General features: G+C 37.2%; 1 protein-coding gene across 1 annotated transcript in view; it reads right to left on the reverse strand.

Annotated features, from left to right (window-relative positions):
- Nucleotides 1–972: 972 nt before the first annotated feature.
- The window catches only part of LOC126293260 (transcription activator BRG1-like), a 50,687-nt gene continuing 31,533 nt past the window's right edge, over nucleotides 973–20,126 (reverse strand). The window contains exons 5-9 of the mRNA XM_049986376.1: nucleotides 16,698–16,811; nucleotides 16,340–16,569; nucleotides 5,389–5,515; nucleotides 1,675–1,852; nucleotides 973–1,374 (exon numbers count right to left, since the gene is read on the reverse strand). Coding sequence (XP_049842333.1) covers nucleotides 1,199–1,374; nucleotides 1,675–1,852; nucleotides 5,389–5,515; nucleotides 16,340–16,569; nucleotides 16,698–16,811 — 825 coding nt within the window. The 3' untranslated portion in view covers nucleotides 973–1,198. The remainder of the gene's footprint in view (nucleotides 1,375–1,674; nucleotides 1,853–5,388; nucleotides 5,516–16,339; nucleotides 16,570–16,697; nucleotides 16,812–20,126) is intronic.

A 20,126-nucleotide genomic window follows, 5' to 3' on the forward strand; every position in this document is an offset into this window, starting at 1 on the left:
AAAATTACTTTATAATTAAAAGCCGGTTTCTATACCACTTCGATCCCAGCAGTAAGTTTCACAAGAACAGATCTACAATAATGGTTCCAGCAAAGATGTAAAACACAGTACACATCCAGTTGCCCAAATGAGCTTTACTACAGATGACCATCACACAGTTTACCATATTATAGACTAAGTTGTATTAATACTCTACTGGTATTACAAATACAGACAGTACAGTTTGTATAACAGTAACTGCCATACTTACAGTCTACAATGGTATAAAACGCAGAGCAGAACGTAAAATTAATATATATTATATATATATATATGGAGAACTTATTTTTTACTTCTAAGTGGTTTTGCATATTTGGTTCAAATTATTATTTATTAGTCCAAATCTTGTTCCCTAGGAAACACATCACTTTTCCCACAAGACATTGAAATACGAAACATGATAGCAGCATATAGCAAAGTGACTGAGTTGAAGCTCAAACTATATTTGTAGCCGAGGGGTACAGGTCATGCTGTTATTCTCATTTTCAAAGAGTAAATAACAGTGTAAAGCACAGAAGAAACAAAATTTAGGAAGCTTGAAATGTATTATTAATTTTTTTTTTCAAGCTACACAGATTCTTCTTTTCATAATATCACAGACACCTTCACTATGCCAACGAATTTACATAGTATTATTTCACACAACTACATTAGGCATAAAATTATTTTCTTTTGTTATAATTACTTCCAAAACAAAAGCAATCTTTTAAATAAGCAGAGAATGAAGAACCATAACAACAAATGCAATTAAAACATAAGAAAGAACAGTTGCAAGACTAATATACAGCACAAAAATTTATTTTTTGATTGGTATTCAAGTTATACAACCAAAAATGATGCAAATTAAAATCTGCTATGAAGCCAATGCAGTTTTTATTAACTGCAAATAAATTTTCACAAATCAAAGTTTTAACCAAAAAGAACAAAACTCAATAAGAATGTAAGCCTTTTAATGTAAATAATTTTACAAAAGACAGAAAGGTTCACAAAGCAATATCTGGCATTATAAGTTTCCACTTTTTATAATACTGGGTGACATTACTGCCATACACTATCTAAAAATAACTGGGATGGCAAACAAATATTCTTACATGCAGTACTTGGAACTGTGATGAACATCCATAAATGAGCTACAACATAAAGGCTAAAGATTCCACATTTAAACAGACGACACTTCTTCTTCTTCTTCTTCATCACTCACATACTTACGTGAACTACGTTTTCTTCTACCTGATGTTCGAGCCTGAACTTCAGTTTTGCGAGTAGTATTCTTCAGCTTTATCTTCATTTTAACAGACGAATCTGCATCGGATATTACTTCTTCCTCAGGAACTTCTAGAAAGTAAACAAATATTGCTCTTAGTGTAGTTCAGTTTCCCAATATGAATAAACTATAGATTAACATATGTATAACACTGTAAAGTCTCTCTTCAAATTAAACACAACAAACAAAATGGGAACAAGCTTGTTCTTCAAACAGGGAAACAATGTAAAGTAAAGTAATTGGAGAATGCTCACAGACTGCAGAAGAGTGGCTGATTATAAACATCCTATAAATAAAGGGCAAAATTAGTTCTCACATAGCTCTAGTTTTATTATTATTATTATTATTGTTATTATTACCACTACAAGTACCTCGTGCTCTTTCCTCTTCTTCAGATTCACCTTCATGTTCTAGTCTCTGCCTTGCATTTGTAAATACTGATTGTAGAACTATCGAATCCTCATGAATCAAAGATGCTTCTTCATTGTATGTTTGCGCATTCTTACATAATGTCATAAACTCTTTTTCCAGTTCATCAAAGTCACTAAACTGAAATCAGTATATTGAACAAAAGGTTACAATAGATATCAGCAAATAATTAAATATGTCTATAACAATATCTCACAGAAACATGCCACTAATTTTGGTGCATTCCAAGTGCAGCATTGGTCTTCTCCCAATTTCCCCCCCCCCCCCCCTCTCCTCCTCTCTCTCTCTCTCTCTCTCTCTCTCTCTCTCTCTCTCTCTCTCTCTCTCTCTCTCCCTCTCCCCCTCCCCCCCCCCCCCCCACACACACAGTGTAAAACTAATGTTAAAATATTAAAAACTAATGTTAAAATATTAAAAATGACTTAAGGAATTACCTAAAATGTATGCAACAGGTAAATCGTTACACCACCTATTCTGAAATGGAATGAAGGAATGGTGACACCAAACCTTCATATGTGTAGCACACTCACTCACACAGATAGAAAAATGCATTATGTCCCTATTTATCAATAAGCAGAACATTTTCAGATAAATTTAGCATACTATAAATGGTGTGTCATGAGTATCAAATAATAATGACGAAAAAACAGGTTTCCTTAGTGTCTCATGTACCATAAGGTGCATAATACAGAATGCACTATGATGAGCTGATCAGTGATGCATGAAAGTAACTCATTGCCACACTGAAGGGCAAAGTACAGGAATTTCAGGTGAGAAAATTCATATGCAGAGCATTGTGTGTCCTTCATAGTTATTAATTTTGATTACCACGTGAGATAAATGCAATTAATTTTAGATTTCTGGCGAGGAGAAACATTCAAGTAATGTGGCATTGCTAAGAGCAAACTACAAAGTTGTGCATACCATTGCAACAAGTGGCATGCTGTTCTCAATGCTCCACTTGTTCAAATCATGTTTGCTCACCAGCACACAGTGCTTAATCATATGAGAGGTACAGCAGTTTGAATTAGCTTGCCTCTCCAAGCAAACAGTTTCTCTTTAGATGTATGACATGGTTGTAGATCTTGAAAATCAACGGAAGCAGAAAGGTCAGACTTTTATTGTTTACTAACTATTACTTGATAAATCACAGATGTAACAGACAATGCACAGCTTGCAGTATTTATACGGCATGTTGACTCAGAACTTAAGATTTTCTAAGTGCTATTAGATGTGAAACCAATGTATTACACAATCACAGGTGGTGATACATACAATGCAACATGTTACTTCCTTGCACATGTACCTTGAAAAATGACCACAAGAGGAAAATCACAGAAATTCATGCTTATGCAGTTGTTAGACCTACACTTCATTCACGACTGCAACAAAAAATTATCCCCACCCCTCATTGAAATAGAGATTGCAGAGAATAAATATAAAAGTAGGACCATAGCCTGAAAGTGCCAGATTCAAAAAGTGTCTCCTAATATCTGCAATTATAGATGATAAACATAAACTGTTTAAAATCCTCTTAGGGAACAACCTACATCCTCTAGTTACATGTAGCTGGAATGTCTTCATTAAGAACAATACACATAAGCTAGTACATAAAAACTACAGATTACACTTTAATATAACAATTTCATTCACTGAGTGATCAACTTTATAACTGTGCTGGGTAGGTGGATTGGGCAATTTTGCATTGCTCTTCTGCAGGGATACGATCCCTGTGGCAAGGGTTTGGGAGTGGGAGTAGCATAGGGATGGACTAATATGTTAAGTAGGATGTCCCTCATTTCAGAGCACAGCAACAGGTAATCACAGGCCTGGTGAAGGACAGATTTCAATTGTTCCAGTTCACAGTGATAATGGGTGATGATGGGGGCACTCTTTTGTAGCTGATACTTGGGCATGGTGCAAGGATTAGGGATTTCCCATGCCATATCCTCACACACCCCTAATCCTCCAACACACCCAAGAATCTGGTACAAAGGGACTGCCTCCTTGTCACACAATTTTACCTTGGTCTGGAACAACTGAAACATGTTCTTCCCCAGGGTTGTCATTATCTATCATCATGCCCTGAAATGAGGGACCTCCTACTCCAGATTCTTCCCACCCCTCTGGAAGTGATATTCCATCTCCCACCCAACGTACACAACATCCTGGATCACCCCTATGCCACTCCTATGACCTGCCAATCTTCCCATTCGGCACTTCATACTCCAGTCCAGTCACAGGCTTATCCTAACTACTGAGAGACAGGGCCACCTATGAAAACATACATATCACATTGCCATCTTTGCTGCAATCATTACACACCTTTTTGTGTCAAAATGACAATCAACTAGCTGTCCACCAGAATGAATGTTCACTGTCAAACTGTGGCCTAAAACAAAGTTGACCACCTAGGGCAAAACATGTAGCTCAGCACAAAATGCTCAATTTCAATGGATGCTTTACAACTCCGGTCATCTGGGTCCTTCCATTCACCACTAGCTTTTCTGAACCATGCAGATGGGAATTATCCTTGCAACATATTCTTTGCTTCTGTAATGCTCCTGGCTTCAATCGCTCGTAATCCACTGTCCCACACCCTCCCAACAGTTTTTCCTTCCTCTGTCCTATCATTCCCTCCCAATTCACATCTCCACATCACCTTCATCATACGCTGTTCTCCACTGGCTCTTGCACTCACACATCACGTGCCTAGTGCATACACCTCCACCCCTCACTCCCACATTCCTAGCCAGCAACATCAGCTGCCCCCTTCAAGCCAATAGCTACCCCCCACCCCCCTTCCTGCCTCCCAAATCTCCCTCCCTCTACCCACCCAGTCCATCTGTCGAACTTTAATCACAACATTGTGCATCCAGTCCATAATATGTATGGGCACAGATTCAACACTTCTATTTGGTGATGGTCTCCTTTCCTCCTAAATTATTTACGAGTAACAACTTGTGTCAGAAAATGAGATACACCCCTCATTCCAAATTTTAATTTTAAACCTGCAGTAGAGTTTGTGCTAAAATGTGCAGATGTAGCACAGTGGAAATAGTGTATCACAAGTCTTAAACTGTAATGATCCATATGGCAATGAGAAAGGCACAGATTTGCAGCTTGTATTCTGCCCAGATACAGCACTGGGCAATTTAATTACGTTTCAGATTATTATAAGGTGCAGACCCAGGACTTGAACCTCAATCTTTGCTTTCTGCTGGCAAAGCTCTACTGTGAGTCATTTGAGCACATGTCACAGATTGAGTCCAAACTTCAATCTTCTGCTACGATTCTGTTGCTTTCCAAGCCCCAACCATTTTTCACCACATTTGGTAGTAGTGTTCTATTACAGATTAGACAAGCAATAGTTTGGAAAATCGCAAGATACGTACTGGAAAACTGGAGCTTTAAGTAAGTCCATGAAGTGTGATAAGTGGCTCAGGACTGCCTGTGAAGGCAATGGTCCAGTTTAATCTGCATCTACATTTATGAGATAAGCACTGATACATGTGAATAGTTTAAATTGTGAAAATAATTAGTTTTTAGTCTAATATCTGGAGTTCTCCCTCAATTTCTAAAAAAAAGGAATAACTTTTTGTTTTTAAAACAGATATTTACTTCTGACATGCAAGTAGCATCAGCAAATCCATTACCTTATTTTCATCGATTCTCTGAAGAATTTTCTTGATATCCAAAGGTTTCTTGATTATTTCATAATAATCGGGCAATTCTCGCCGTGAAGGAAGTTTCATGAATGGATCACTGAGCACACGGCCATCACTGAAAAATGATAATCAGGCATCAATAAAAGATTTTATTGTATTTCTAGGGACTCTTAAGAATTGTCATACGTATTCATCAATAAAAAATGGTTCAAATGGCTCTAAGCACTATGGGACTTAACATCTGAGGCGATCAGTCCCATAGACTTAGAACTACTTAAACCTAACTAACCTAAGGACATCATATACATCCATGCCCGCGGCAGGATTCGAACCTGCGACTGTAGCAGCAGCACGGTTCTGGACTGAAGCGCCTAGAACCGCTCAGCTACAGCTACATGACTGGCTGCTGTGTGAACTTGTGTTTGATGTGTGGAAACAGAAGTATCAGTTTAGGTTAACTGAGAAAACCATTCAAAAATAACCGAACTGGTATCACAGTCAATGTACTTCTTCCTATAGGTAGTTTGTAATTCCAATATTCCAATAGCCATGGGTAAGGAAAGAAGTTAGCCCTTATTACAATATAACACACAATTATTTTCTCAACAATTAATGGAAAATATCTGAAACTTTTTACGAAAAGATACATAATCTCCTATGAAAAGGGGCATAATTTTAACAGAACAACTCACTTTAGAAAGCATAAATGATAATTAAAAGTAAAACAACTTTCTTACAATAAATATGGATGAAACAAATAAGATGAAAACTTGAAATAGAATTTTATAATGTTCTGGCTGAGCAATATTGTTAGTAGGCGATACTTAATTTCTTCTCTAGCTTCCACTTATACAAAGAAATTTATTTTGATTCTGTAGCTGAAGCGAAAATCTTACTTCAGACTGATAAGCTTTGTTATTTAATTCACTCTCATTTAATTCCTCATAGAAACGTGTTGTATCAATGCATCCTATTTAGCTGCCTTTACAGGCAGCATAGCTGCAGTGGTTCAATTTTGTTTACATTTTATCTTACCTTAGATCAGCTTATTTGGTGCACAGTGTGCTAAAATCAAGCAATCAATATTTTAATAGTGTAGCTCAATACTGCCAGAAGCACTACTCTGGTTCAGCTCAAACTACTAGAGACAATACATAATATACATAAATGCAATACATAATCAAAGGCACATTTATCAGCTGCTGTGGTTCATAAACTTGCAGGTCACATTGTTGTTGTTGTTGTTGTTGTTGTTGTGGTCTTCAGTCCTGAGACTGGTTTGATGCAGGTCTCCATGCTACTCTATCTTGTGCAAGCTTCTTCATCTCCCAGTACCTACTGCAACCTACATCCTTTTGAATCTGCTTAGTGTAGTCATCTCTTGGTCTCCCTCTACGATTTTTACCCTCCACGCTGCCCTCTAATACTAAATTGGTGATCCCTTGATGCCTCAGAACATGTCCTACCAACCGATTCCTTCTTCTGGTCAAGTTGTGCCACAAACTTCTCTTCTCTCCAATCCTATTCAATACTTCCTCATTAGTTATGTGATCTACCCATCTAATCTTCAGCATTCTTCTGTAGCACCACATTTCGAAAGCTTCTATTCTCTTCTTGTCCAAACTAGTTATCGTCCATGTTTCACTTCCATACATGGCTACACTCCATACAAATACTTTCAGAAATGACTTCCAGACACTTAAATCTATACTCGATATTAACAAATTTCTCTTCTTCTCAATATTAACAAATTTCTCTTCTTCAGAAACGCTTCCCTTGCCATTGCCAGTCTACATTTTATATCCTCTCTACTTCAACCATCATCAGTTATTTTGCTCCCCAAATAGCAAAACTCCTTTACTACTTTAAGTGTCTTATTTCCTAATCTAATTCCCTCATCATCACCCGACTTAATTCAACTACATTCCATTATCCTCGTTTTGCTTTTGTTGATGTTCATCTTATTTCCTCCTTTCAAGACACTGTCCATTCCATTCAACTGCTTTTCCAAGTCCTTTGCTGTCTCTGACAGAATTACAATGTCATCGGCGAACCTCAACATCTTTATTTCTTCTCCATGGATTTTAATACCTACTCCGAATTTTTCTTTTGTTTCCTTCACTGCTTGCTCAATATACAGATTGAATAACATTGGGGAGAGACTACAACCCTGTCTTACTCCCTTGCCAACCACTGCTTTCCTTTCATGTCCCTCGACTCTTATAACTGCCATCTGGTTTCTGTAGAAATTGTAAATAGCCTTTTGTTCCCTGTATTTTACCCCTGCTACCTTCAGAATTTGAAAGAGAGTATTCCAATCAACATTGTCAAAAGCTTTCTCTAAGTCTACAAATGCTAGAAATGTAGGTTTGCCCTTCCTTAATCTAGCTTCTAAGATAAGTCGTAGGGACAGTATTGCCTCAAGTGTTCCAACATTTCTACGGAATCCAAACTGATCTTCCCAGAGGTCGGCTTCTACTAGTATTTCCATTCGTCTGTAAAGAATCCACGTTAGTATTTTGCAGCTGTGACTTATTAAACTGATAGTTCGGTAATTTTCACATCTGTCAACACCTGCTTTCTTTGGGATTGGAATTATTATATTCGTCTTGAAGTTTAAGGGTATTTCGCCTGTCTCATACATCTTGCTCACCAGATGGTAGAGTTTTGTCAGGACTGGCTCTCTCAAGGCCGTCAGTAGTTCTAATGGAATGTTGTCTACTCCCGGGGCCTTGTTTCGACTCAGGTCTTTCAGTGCTCTGTCAAACTCTTCACGCAGTATCGTATCTCCCATTTCATCTTCATCTACATCCTCTTCCATTTCCATAATATTGTCCTCAAGTACATCACCCTTGTATAGACCCTCTATATACTCCTTCCACCTTTCTGCTTTCCCTTCTTCGCTTAGAACTGGGTTTCCATCTGAGCTCTTGATGTTCATACAAGTGGTTCTTTTATCTCCAAAGGTCTCTTTAATTTTCCTGTAGGCAGTATCTATCTTACCCCTAGTGAGATAAGCCTCTACATCCTTACATTTGTCCTCTAGCCATCCCTGCTTAGCTATTTTGCACTTCCTGTCGATCTCATTTTTGGGACGTCTGTATTCCTTTTTGCCTGCTTCATTTACTGCATTTTTATATTTTCTCCTTTCATCAATTAAATTCAATATTTCTTCTGTTACCCAAGGATTTCTAGCAGCCCTCGTCTTTTTACCTACTTTATCCTCTGCTGCCTTCACTACTTCATCCCTCAGAGCTACCCATTCTTCTTCTACTGTATTTCTTTCCCCCATTCCTGTCAATTGTTCCCTTATGCTCTCCCTGAAACTCTGTACAACCTCTGGTTCTTTCAGTTTATCCAGGTCCCATCTCCTTAATTTCCCACATTTTTGCAGTTTCTTCAGTTTTAATCTACAGGTCATAACCAATAGATTGTGGTCAGAGTCCACATCTGCCCCTGGAAATGTCTTACAATTTAAAACCTGGTTCCTAAATCTCTGTCTTACCATTATATAATCTATCTGAAACCTGTCAGTATCTCCAGGCTTCTTCCATGTATACAGCCTTCTTTTATGGTTCTTTAACCAAGTGTTAGCTATGATTAAGTTGTGCTCTGTGCAAAATTCTACCAGGCGGCTTCCTCAATTCTACCAGGCGGCTTCCTCTTTCATTTCTTTACCCCAGTCCATATTCACCTACTATGTTTCCTTCTCTCCCTTTTCCTACTACCGAATTCCAGTCACCCATGACTATTAAATTTTCGTCACCCTTCACTATCTGAATAATTTCTTTTATTTGATCATACATTTCTTCAATTTCTTCATCAGCTGCAGAGCTAGTTGGCATATAAACTTGTACTTCTGTAGTAGGTGCGGGCTTCGTATCTATCTTGGCCACAATAATGCGTTCACTATGCTGTTTGTAGTAGCTTACCCGCATTCCTATTTTCCTATTCATTATTAAACCTACTCCTGCATTACCCCTATTTGATTTTGTGTTTATAACCCTGTAGTCACCTGACCAAAAGTCTTGTTCCTCCTGCCACCGAACTTCACTAATTCCCACTATATCTAACTTTAACCTATCCATTTCCCTTTTTAAATTTTCTAACCTACCTGCCCGATTAAGGGATCTGACATTAGTTAGCTTTAATCCCTGTAAATCTCCATGTGTTAACTACTAATTTTGTACCAGGAGGGAAAAAAAAGATACAAACTGTCCTTTACATTGTAGAAGAGCAAGAATTAACTGCTGTTAATGAACGGCTTGGAACTACATTGTTCAAATACAAATAACTTCAGTCGGCTGTCCCACAAATCTAGTATCTCAGGTCTTGTCTGCAGTACTCCAGCAGCTGCAATGCAATAGCAAACTCACAGTGGGGCATAGGCTGGCAGACGAGACAATCAAATTGAGGAAGGAAGACATGGCAAACAATTGTTTACCAATAGACAAGTCTTAGAGAACACCCAAGCTGGCTATATTTTTCATCCCCAACACTAATTAATACAGTAGAGATTATTCCATTAGAGCAGGGTTGGCCATGGTGTGCAAAACTGCATGTGTGGACAAGGTGCTGCACACCTGTGGGATGGGGCTCAGCCTACCTCGGCACTATCTCGCATGCCTCAGCTTTATTGGGTCCATCTCAGTGTAGCGCAACATATTATGTGACACTGTGATGCAATGCTGTTTTTCCCAGCATACGGTATGGTAATTTTCGATTGATATGACTTTATTCTGTTTGGCAGAATCATACTGCCAACTCTGTTTTTCCATATTATTTTCTAGTTGTTTCAAGGAACTTTGAAAGTACAGTGGCTGTTGCAGTGAAATATACACTCAAAAAGAGGCTGTCTAGTGAGTTAGTTACATGTTTCACAGATAATTTGAATGATTCTTTTATCAAAAGTTGTGGAAGGAGTCAGTTTAGAGTATATTTATTTATGTTTAGTTAACATTCAGAGATATATTATTTTTTTGTGCTACTCATGCAACTACACTTAAAACTTTTATTTTTATTTTTTATTTTTTAAAATAAAATACAGGCTACCATTTTCAAACAGAAATTTTTTTACTGTATATCAGATATTTTATGTTATTAGTCAAATGATCAAAGGTTTTTATTGCTGCATATTGAACTTCTTTCTGAGCCTGTGACAGCTTTAATAATGGGTAACAAAGGTTGTTTTTCCCTCTACAGTTTGATTCACGAACAACGATAGTTCACTCAGATCACAGTACGGATAGGGATTTTATTGTTACTGGCCCCAAGTGAGAGCTGTGATATCTGAATACACATGCTTTCGGCTTAAAAAAAAGTGTCTATCCTGCAAATTCTGTCTCTCACTTGCCTATGTAGAATTTGTCGCTTACCACGAGTACCAATGATGATAGCTCACAACAAATGGGATAATAATCCATGAAATAAATCACTATGAACACATCTAATCTCACATTGGCAATGACATTCACAGCAGAGCACTCAGAACACTATTAAATGCTCATTAGCTGTCAGGGAATGTGTGAGGTTGGGGTGCAGAACAAGCCTAAGCTCAACCACCACCATTTGTGACTCCAGCTATAAGTGTTGTAGGTATGGACCTCACTATTCTCCTTAAATTGTGATAGATTATTTATGATGAATTTCATCAGTGTATATATGTGTTCTGATATGTAGCTCTTTGAAGAGGTACCTACATGACGTCCATGTGTGAACACCACAAATTATTCTTAATGCACAATCAATACTTTCTTTCTCAGTGGTGAGCTACCCAAGAAAATTATTTCAGTAGACATTGTTGAAAAGAAGATACGAAAAATACATCAGAAGGTTAATCCATTTGTTTACAAGATTAGCAATTATACAAACATCAGAAGTAGCTGAACTTAAGTGTTTGATAAGCTCAGTAACACGCTTCTTCACTTCAAGTTTTCGTCAAAAATTTGGATAATTCTACCCTATTTTGTGACTCCAGCTCATGTGCTACATCAATTGTTGGTATGAATATTTACAGAACTGAATATATGTCTTTTTCAAAATTGAGTGTGAGCCCATTTCCTGAGAACCACCTAATAATTCTTTGGAAAATATCAATTATATTCTCTTCTGTTGTTTTCTCTCTAATAGGATTTATTAAAACATTAGCACATCTGCAAAGAGTACCAATTCTGCTTGTTGAATGTGACATGGAAGGTTATTCACGTGTGTAAGGTATGGAAGTGCACCAAAATTGAACCCTGTGGAACATTTACGATATAATTTTTTTTTCCCCCCGCCATTAAAATTTTCTACCCTTCCAACATTATTTGAATTATTCAGCACAACTTTTTGCATTCTATTTGTTAAGTATGGTTCAAAATAGTTGTGTATAAAACTGTCAGTTTCATAAAACTTGTGTTTCCCTAAGAGGGCAACATAATCTACACAGTCAGTTGTCTTGGAAAGATTACAAAAATTTGGACTGGTGATATTTCTTTTTTTTAACGTTTGTACTATTTGATGGGTGAATGTATAAATAGCATTCTCAGTTGAGCAACCCTTCTGGAATCCGAACTGAGGTACGCTGAGTGCATTGTTTTTACTTTGGTGATGAAAGAACAAACACATTGTTGGATCTAAAAGGTGCTGTGCTGCACAGTGAGCCAATCACAACATGGGCAAGCCATGCAAACCACTATATTTCTTCTGTTTGTATTTGTGTATATTTGCTTGTAGAAATCTAATTTATTTACAGTCCATCCACTGTTCCTTATTTTTAGCTGGCAACCAATGTCATTAAAAGCAAACTACAAAATAGCACTCAAGATTGCCAGATCAAATAAACCTTTCAGTGACAGCAAGTTGATGAAAGAATATATTACTCAGGCAGTGGAACTCTTTGGGATGTACAGAAGTTTTGTGGAATTAGTGTTTCACAAAAAACAGTAACTCGTCATCAGCTGTCATGGCAGCACATGTCCACAGGCAGTTAAATGACAATGGCAACAAGTTCATTGAGTTCTCCATTTCAGATACAGCACAGCTTGTGAATTATGTTAGTGGAGGCAATAGCAATTCACACTTGACAGAGGAACTGTTAGACCTGGTGCCACTGAGAGAGACAATAAGAAGGATTGACTAGCTGAAAACTATTAAAGAGGCAATTAAAGCGACTGGCCTGAACTGGAACATATTAGTCTCAGTTACCACCTACAGTGCACCAGCAATGATGGAGTGCAAACTAGGCTTGCGACATTGCTGTGGAAAAAAAAAAACCTACAATGCTCAACAGATGATTTGTACCAGATTCATTTGTTTTGTATATCAAGAAACATTTTGTGCTAAATTTGCAGGTATGGCACATTTCATGAAATTAGTAGTCTGAATAGCAAATTTTCTGAAGTCACATTGGTTATTACACCACCAGTTTCACCAGTTTTTGATCAAAGTGAACGTAAGGTATGGGGACGTTATTTGCTACTGTGAAGTTTGGTGGTTAAATCGAAGGGCCAGCCTGGAATTATTTTACAATTTAAGACCCGATATTGTGCAGTTTATGAAGGAAAAAGGAAAGCAGGTAGCAAAATCAGAAGTTCCAGATTGGACTGCAGGCTTCACATTTTTAGTAGACTTGACTGCACATTTGAACAGTCTCAGTAAAAAGTTGCAAAGAAAATCAAATTCTGGAAGGCACAACTTCTGACAACTACATCACCCATTTCTCTTAAGGAAACTATGAACTTTGAAGAAGTACAGGAACAGTTTTCAAAGCAATTTCAGGACATTTTCAACCTCACGTACGTGTTTGAGATTTTTTGCTGTTTCAGTTGAAAGTGTCCATGCACATTTGCAGATAGAACTGATCAATCTGCAGTGTAATTCTTGATTGAAAGACAAATTCCTTTGCATTAAAACTGTCCAGAACTCCTGCAAAGGTTTTCCTCGGGAAGAGGAATGACGCTGCAAAAGTGATATTAATGTTCAAATCAACGTGTGTGTGTGTGTGTGTGTGTGTGTGTGTGTGTGTGTGTGTGAAGGTTTTTTCCCCAATAATGAAATTAAATAAGTCATGATTATGTGTAAATCTCAGTGACAAAAACGTACAAAACTGTTGGACACTGTCTGTGGGTCAACATTTTGTGTCAGATTTAAATGTTATTATAGCTTCAGCAAACCAAAAATAATAAATAATGGTCAATATTTTGTTTTGTTTGTGATATACTTTGTTGAAAATGCCAGTAGAGAAGTTCTAGTTAATGAAATTGGTTTCTTTCAAACTTATTTAGAATCATTTATTCCACCCTTAACATCGTGTTATAGAGACTTTGTTTTTGCATATTTCTATATCTCAGCTTAAATGTTGAAAGAATTCCACAAGAAACATAACGGTGTCCATAATATTGCTGGTGTAACACAACTGTAAACCAGACTTTATTTTATTTCTTTTATGTTTGGTGTATTTCTTGTACTGACAGTTAGCAACAGTATAATATTGCTCTTCATGATATGTTGTATTAGCTTGAGATTATCAGGTTTCGTATACCTTGTTTATCATAAGAATAAACCTGATGCAAACAAACAAAAACATGATGATTGGTCAGCAACCATAGTACAGGTACACTGGAGTTACGCTCTTGGAAGTAGGCCCTACTCCTATATTAGATATCTTATTACTATGTTATGGTAAATGAAACTTTAAGATATTCTAATGTATAGCAGCCATAAACTTTTTCTTAATCATATTTTAGCTTGTAACTATTATTTCAAATATCGTGTACAGTTGCAGTCCTCTACTTTTGTACTTTGACTGTTGCACTGTTAATACGTGGTGTGAAAATGTCTGATGCTGCTTCCTTCTCTGTAGTGGAACATGCGTGTGGAACGCCATTAAAAAGTGGCAAGAAACCAGTTGTTCTTAATATTTTTCAGAAGTTTACAGATATATTCATCTTTAAACTTTTCTGAGAAACTGTATTTACTTAAGTCAAGGTATACTTGAATAAGGGATGCATAGCTGAATCGGTAGTGTTGTAAAATGGTGACCAGTATTAATCCATTGTACTAAGGTTTATATCTCGCTTTGGTTGTTCTTTTTTCATTCAGTTTAGAATACCTACATCTTTTAAATGTAAACTTCATCAAATATGTGCTAATTAACACATATTTAATCACAATTTTAATTAAAATTGCACATTTTCGTATTTCTAATTGCATGGTGCACGTAAAATTTCAGTTTTCCTTGCAAATATAAGTTCTTAGTTATCTATATTCTGTAAACGATTGCTAATAAATATTGTTTAAATTCAGAAAACACTTTTAGGACAAAAATGAAGAATCAAATACTCATTATTGGACCACAGATGCGGTCTTCACACAAGCCAGAGTGACAAGTGTTGTGGAAACATGGACAACAATAATTTTCACAGGACTGAGCACACCATTCAAATGCTGCATTTTTATGGTTGCCACTATACCATTGCAACATGGACCCAACAGAACTGATCTGGAGCCAAGTTAAGGGATTTATCGTGAGCAATCACAAGAAATTTAAGCAGTCAGATGTACTGGAGCTAACACACAAAGCTTTGTCTTACATCACTGTTGAATGCCGGTAAAGAATGGAATGTCATAAAAGAAGAGGAGAAAATGTATTGCTTAGTTGGCTTAGTGGATTCTGTTGTTGATTGATTCATCACCAATGCAGCAGATGACAGTTCCAGTGCCGAAATGTATTTCTGAGATTTGGATATGGAAGAAATTGAGAGATTACCAAATGACTGACTGTAAGTAATACCTTCAGTGGCTTCAATATTTAACTATACGGTGAAATCCTTGCAATAGGCTTTTGCGTCACAAATATATTGCACAGAAAAAAATGACCCAGTGTTTAAGTTAGGAATTTTCATCACTCTTTGTTTTTAATTACAATACTGTGGTAGCTACAAATGAGAGCATGCCATGCTTTTCATCTGGGCCTCTAAGTAGCGTGTGGTATTGTTGGAGTTTTGCTGAATATTTTTCATTCTGTTTAAAAATTAAATGACATTTGAAGCTATATTGTTTCTCTGCTGGTCTCTCTTTATGTCGTAAGTGCAACTGCTCACATCACTGCAGGTCAATTGGCCCAGCTGTCTAGCCAGCATAGTCCATGTTAAATTTGATGGTAAAGCATTTTATAAATAACTAAGTATAAAATGCATTTCATTTATATTCTCCTTTGGTATACAGGAGACCTGATAATAGTCTGAGGACTGAAACTGGTTGTAATAAAGAAGTATTTATTATCAGCTCCTGGTGGTGAAATATGAAAGGAGGAGGGAAGATTAGAGTTTAATATCCTGTCAATAATGAGGTTATTAGAGACAGAACACTAGCTCGAATTGGGGAAGGATGGTGAAGGAAATCGGCCGTGCCCTTTCCAAAGCCACCATCTAGGCATCTGCCTTTAGCAATTTAGGGAAATCACAGAATACCTAAATGTCAATGGCTGAACAGCATTTGATCTGTCGAACTCCCAAATGTGAGTCCAGTGTGTTAAGCACTGTGCCATCTCACTAGGAGTGAACTATGACTTCTGCAGTAGCATTCATTGCACACTGTAAATTATCGTGTTGCGACAATAATGAAAAATCAACAGTCTCGAACTCTAAACCTCAAATAAAATAGGCACAGGATACAGAACATCTAAGAAATAGACTTAGATTGGTGAACATTAGCCCCACAGTTACTTGTAGTACACACAATTTTGCAGGGCACATGTAATGTCTTCCAGTCACTGTTAAACAGACTACAGTAAAGTCAGTGACAACATATTTCAGAATCTCAGCACTGCTATGTTTTCTCCTCAAAATAAGAGGGAAAAAACCTATTTTGAAATAATATGTACAGCTTTAAGCTGAATATTATGATGTATTTTGTAATTTTACTACCACATAATGAAGTTGTATTTTGAAATTACCTGTCAGTGTATTTGATGACAATATTCATAAGTTTTCGCATCCGTCGTTTAAGCTGTGGGTCAACAGCGCATGACATAGATGAAGATTTACGCTTCTTTGGCTGGATAGGTATGGACTCTTCCTCTTCTTCCTCTTCCACTTTTCTTCGTCTCTTACGTGTCCTTTTTTTCAGCTTCTCCTCCTCTTCCTCTTCCTCTTCTTCAAATTCTTCCCCACCTTCATCAATTGCCTGGAACAAAAAAGATGCTACAGAATTCAGAGCCCGTTTTAAATAGGTTTATTTATTTTTGAAAATCCAAATTTTCTCACTTTTGAAAATGGCCCCCTCCTAAAAAGCAATAGAAGCAGGACACTTACCTTCAGCCATTCTTTTTCTGTCAAACTGTCACTGTAGTCAACTTCTTTTCTTTGGCGAGACCCTCGGCCTAAATAACGATCTTCCTCCTCCTCTTCAAATGTCCACCTCTCCACCTACACATAATTTAGGTCCCATTACAAATAAACTTTTGAAACATGAGTTATTTTGAACTATTACATATTTTAATGATTTTAAAACTATGGTTCTAATAATGATGTGGTTTACAAGAAAAAAAAAATATTTTTCATTTATTCAAAACAACAGCTACATAAAAGTAACACCAACACCAAAATAATTTTATTGCACAGTTCCACGGCATAACTCTCTCTCGCAAGTCTGGTACACATTTAAAATAGAAAAATGCAGATTATACTGCCACATCATTATCACAATGAAGTCCAAGTCTGAAAGTATGGTCATCAAGGAAGTATAGCTCTTAGCACTGAAAGCACGTTTATAATGAACACCAATGTATAGCAAGAAAAGAACAGAACTGAGCTCCAGGACAGAGAGTACTGATACTCATACAAACACTGAATATTCCACAATATACAAACATTACAAAAATAAAAACTTTCAAGAACCTTCCAGAAATGATAAATACTAAGTAATAAACAACTGTTGGAGTTCAGGTTTTGGCAACCTGCAGCACAACAGTCAGCGATGCTAGCCATTATGCCAACATGCATGCAGCACAGCTTGCAGCATTGCTCCCTGTGCTGGAGAAATAGCAATCCACTGTTTCAGAAGTTTTCATTTGAGCTGATTACAGCACCATGGATCTAGATCTTGTCAATGGCTCTCTATATGGCAACACTATGGAATCTAGTCATGTTGTCACATACTCTTCACTATTATCAGCGTCAAATGTAGACCCTCTACAAAGAACATGATGATGTCTCTGTGCTTCCGTGTTCTTGCTGAAGGGTCATAATCCTTGACTTCATATGTGACACCCAACAAGCAACGAAGGGTAGTATACAGCCCAAACTAGCATTTTAGTGGCCTTTCTGGTAGTCCCATTTTTGGCACAGGTGTAAAAATCCATACCAAGTCTCTCAGGCTTGATCTAACTGGTCACGGTTTGCTGTTATAGCACTCTAGGTCATTCTAAAGGACATACAGGGTACGTATGCAAGCCAGCTGTCATGCTTCTGTGATACTGGTGATGAGGTGTTTCATGTAGCCATACTGAGTATTGTCTGGTTGAAACAGAAACAGTGTATCCATTGTCATTTTGACCCAAATGGCTAGTACTGTATCCCAATCTCTCTCTTCGACAGCAATGTACATCAAGAGGATATCTGCCAAAATCTTATTCAAGTGTTCCGTGAGACCATTCGTCTGTTGATAGTAGACAGCTGTCATTCCGTGTGTGACATCGTAACACAAAATTATCCATGACTAGGGACCCATGCAAAACTTCCACATTTTTATAGTTTTAAATAATGACAGTATTTGGAGTAAGTGTAGCCACTGGGATAAGGGTTGTTGTCGATAGGAAGAGAAAACATTTTTACAAATGACCCAAACAACATAAAATAATAATCATGAATTAATGATACATCCTTGTATGTACACTTCTGTGTGCCCAGAAAATGTGTTTTGCATTCAGAATGATTGTCCTACCTCGTATGACGAGCAGAGATCAGGGACTGTCAGTAGGGCCACATAACCTATAGCTTTAACTCGGCAAACATTTTCATTTACAGTAAGCATGTTAGTCCAAAGCAGCAATACGTAAATCACAATACAAGGTGGCAATGATAAATGTGTTTGTCAATTCAGAAAGTTTGTTTGCTTACAAAAGGCAACTTATACGACGGGCATAGATAATGGACTATTGCAGTGGACATGATTATTATCTACGACAATGCTGTGTACAAATTATCCAGTTAATAAATAGTTTAAAATAAATAAAACAGTATTTGTAATAAAATAATATCAAAAGGGAGTCTCTCATCCATGATTAATAAGTTATCTTCATAAAATGTAGATATGGAGCTGGGCATCTATGGTGCCCTTCTGCCTATGATAGTTAAAAGTCTCTTTTACGTTAAAATTTCCACAAATACTAAGGTTTAATGAAAAATTGGTATGTAATGTCAGAAGCCAGTTAAAAAACCTTTTTAACAACAGCTCATTTATCCCTGTAAGATTAGTATGCGTTGTGAAAAATGTATGTTGACTTGAGAAATGATAAAGATGATAAATAATAGTCTCATATAGTGCCTAATGATTGGTAGATACCTGGCCAGTAATACCTGTATCTGATTCTGTATAGAGTTTTCACAGCTCTTGGGTGACAAGATGTTGGAACATCGTGGAATTACATAAGGATAAGTGGCTGCATATTGAACTGGAATGACAAGCAACTATTTCTACCCAATTAGATCACAGTTACTCTTACATAATATTCTGTTTATTAATTTGAATTCTCCTTTGGTCAGCCCCTCCAACTTCAAGGCTTCTACGGTTTTCAGCAGCGCTGGATCTTCGCTCTATTCAGCAGCAATACCATTGAATGTGGCAATGACTCAGATTTGATCTGTGTTGCTGTGTTCCGCTAAAGGTTCCTTGAAAGACAGTCAACAACCTCATCCTTGTGTTTGTGTCTGCTTTTGTATACCCCTGAAACCTTAGTGCCCATCTCACCAGTTGACCTGACAGATCCATCTACATCTGTACTCTGCCAACCACTGTGAAGAGCATGGCCAAGGGTACATTTCACTGTACCAAGTTATTAGGGCTTTTCCTCATTCCATTCATGTATGGGGTGTGGGAAGAATGGTTGTTTAAATGCCTCTGTGCATGCCGTAATTAATCTAATCTTGTCCTCACAATCTCTATGGGAGTGATATGTAGGGCGTTGTAGTTTATTTGTAGTCATGATTTAAAGACGGTTCTTGAAACATTGTTAGTAGATTTTCTTAGGAAAGTTTCCGCCTATCTTCAGGTCTGCAGTTCAGTTCTTTCAACATCTCTGTAACACTCCCCTGTGAGTAAAAAACACACACACAGACAAACACTCAGAAACCTGTGACCATTTGTGCTGCTTTCTCTGCGTACATTCAATATCCTTTGTTAGTCCTATTTGGTACAGGTCCCACACGCTTCGCCAACATTCTAGGATGTGTCGCACACGTGGTTTTTCAGCAATCTCCTTTGCAGACTGACTGCATTTCGCTAGTATTCTACCAACCAACCAAAGTCTAGTACCTGCTTCACCCAAGACTGAGCCTATGTGACCGTTCCACTTCATGTCCCTACTCAGAACGACATCCAAGTATTTGTATGAATTTACTGAGTCCAACTGTGACTAACTGATATTATATTCACATGATACTATGTTCTTTTGTTTTGTGAATTGCAAAATTTTACATTTCTGAACATTTAAGACAAGTTGCCAATCTTTGCACCACTTTAAA

Source organism: Schistocerca gregaria, chromosome 10, assembly GCF_023897955.1.
Source record: "Schistocerca gregaria isolate iqSchGreg1 chromosome 10, iqSchGreg1.2, whole genome shotgun sequence".
Taxonomy (NCBI): Eukaryota; Metazoa; Arthropoda; class Insecta; order Orthoptera; family Acrididae; genus Schistocerca; species Schistocerca gregaria.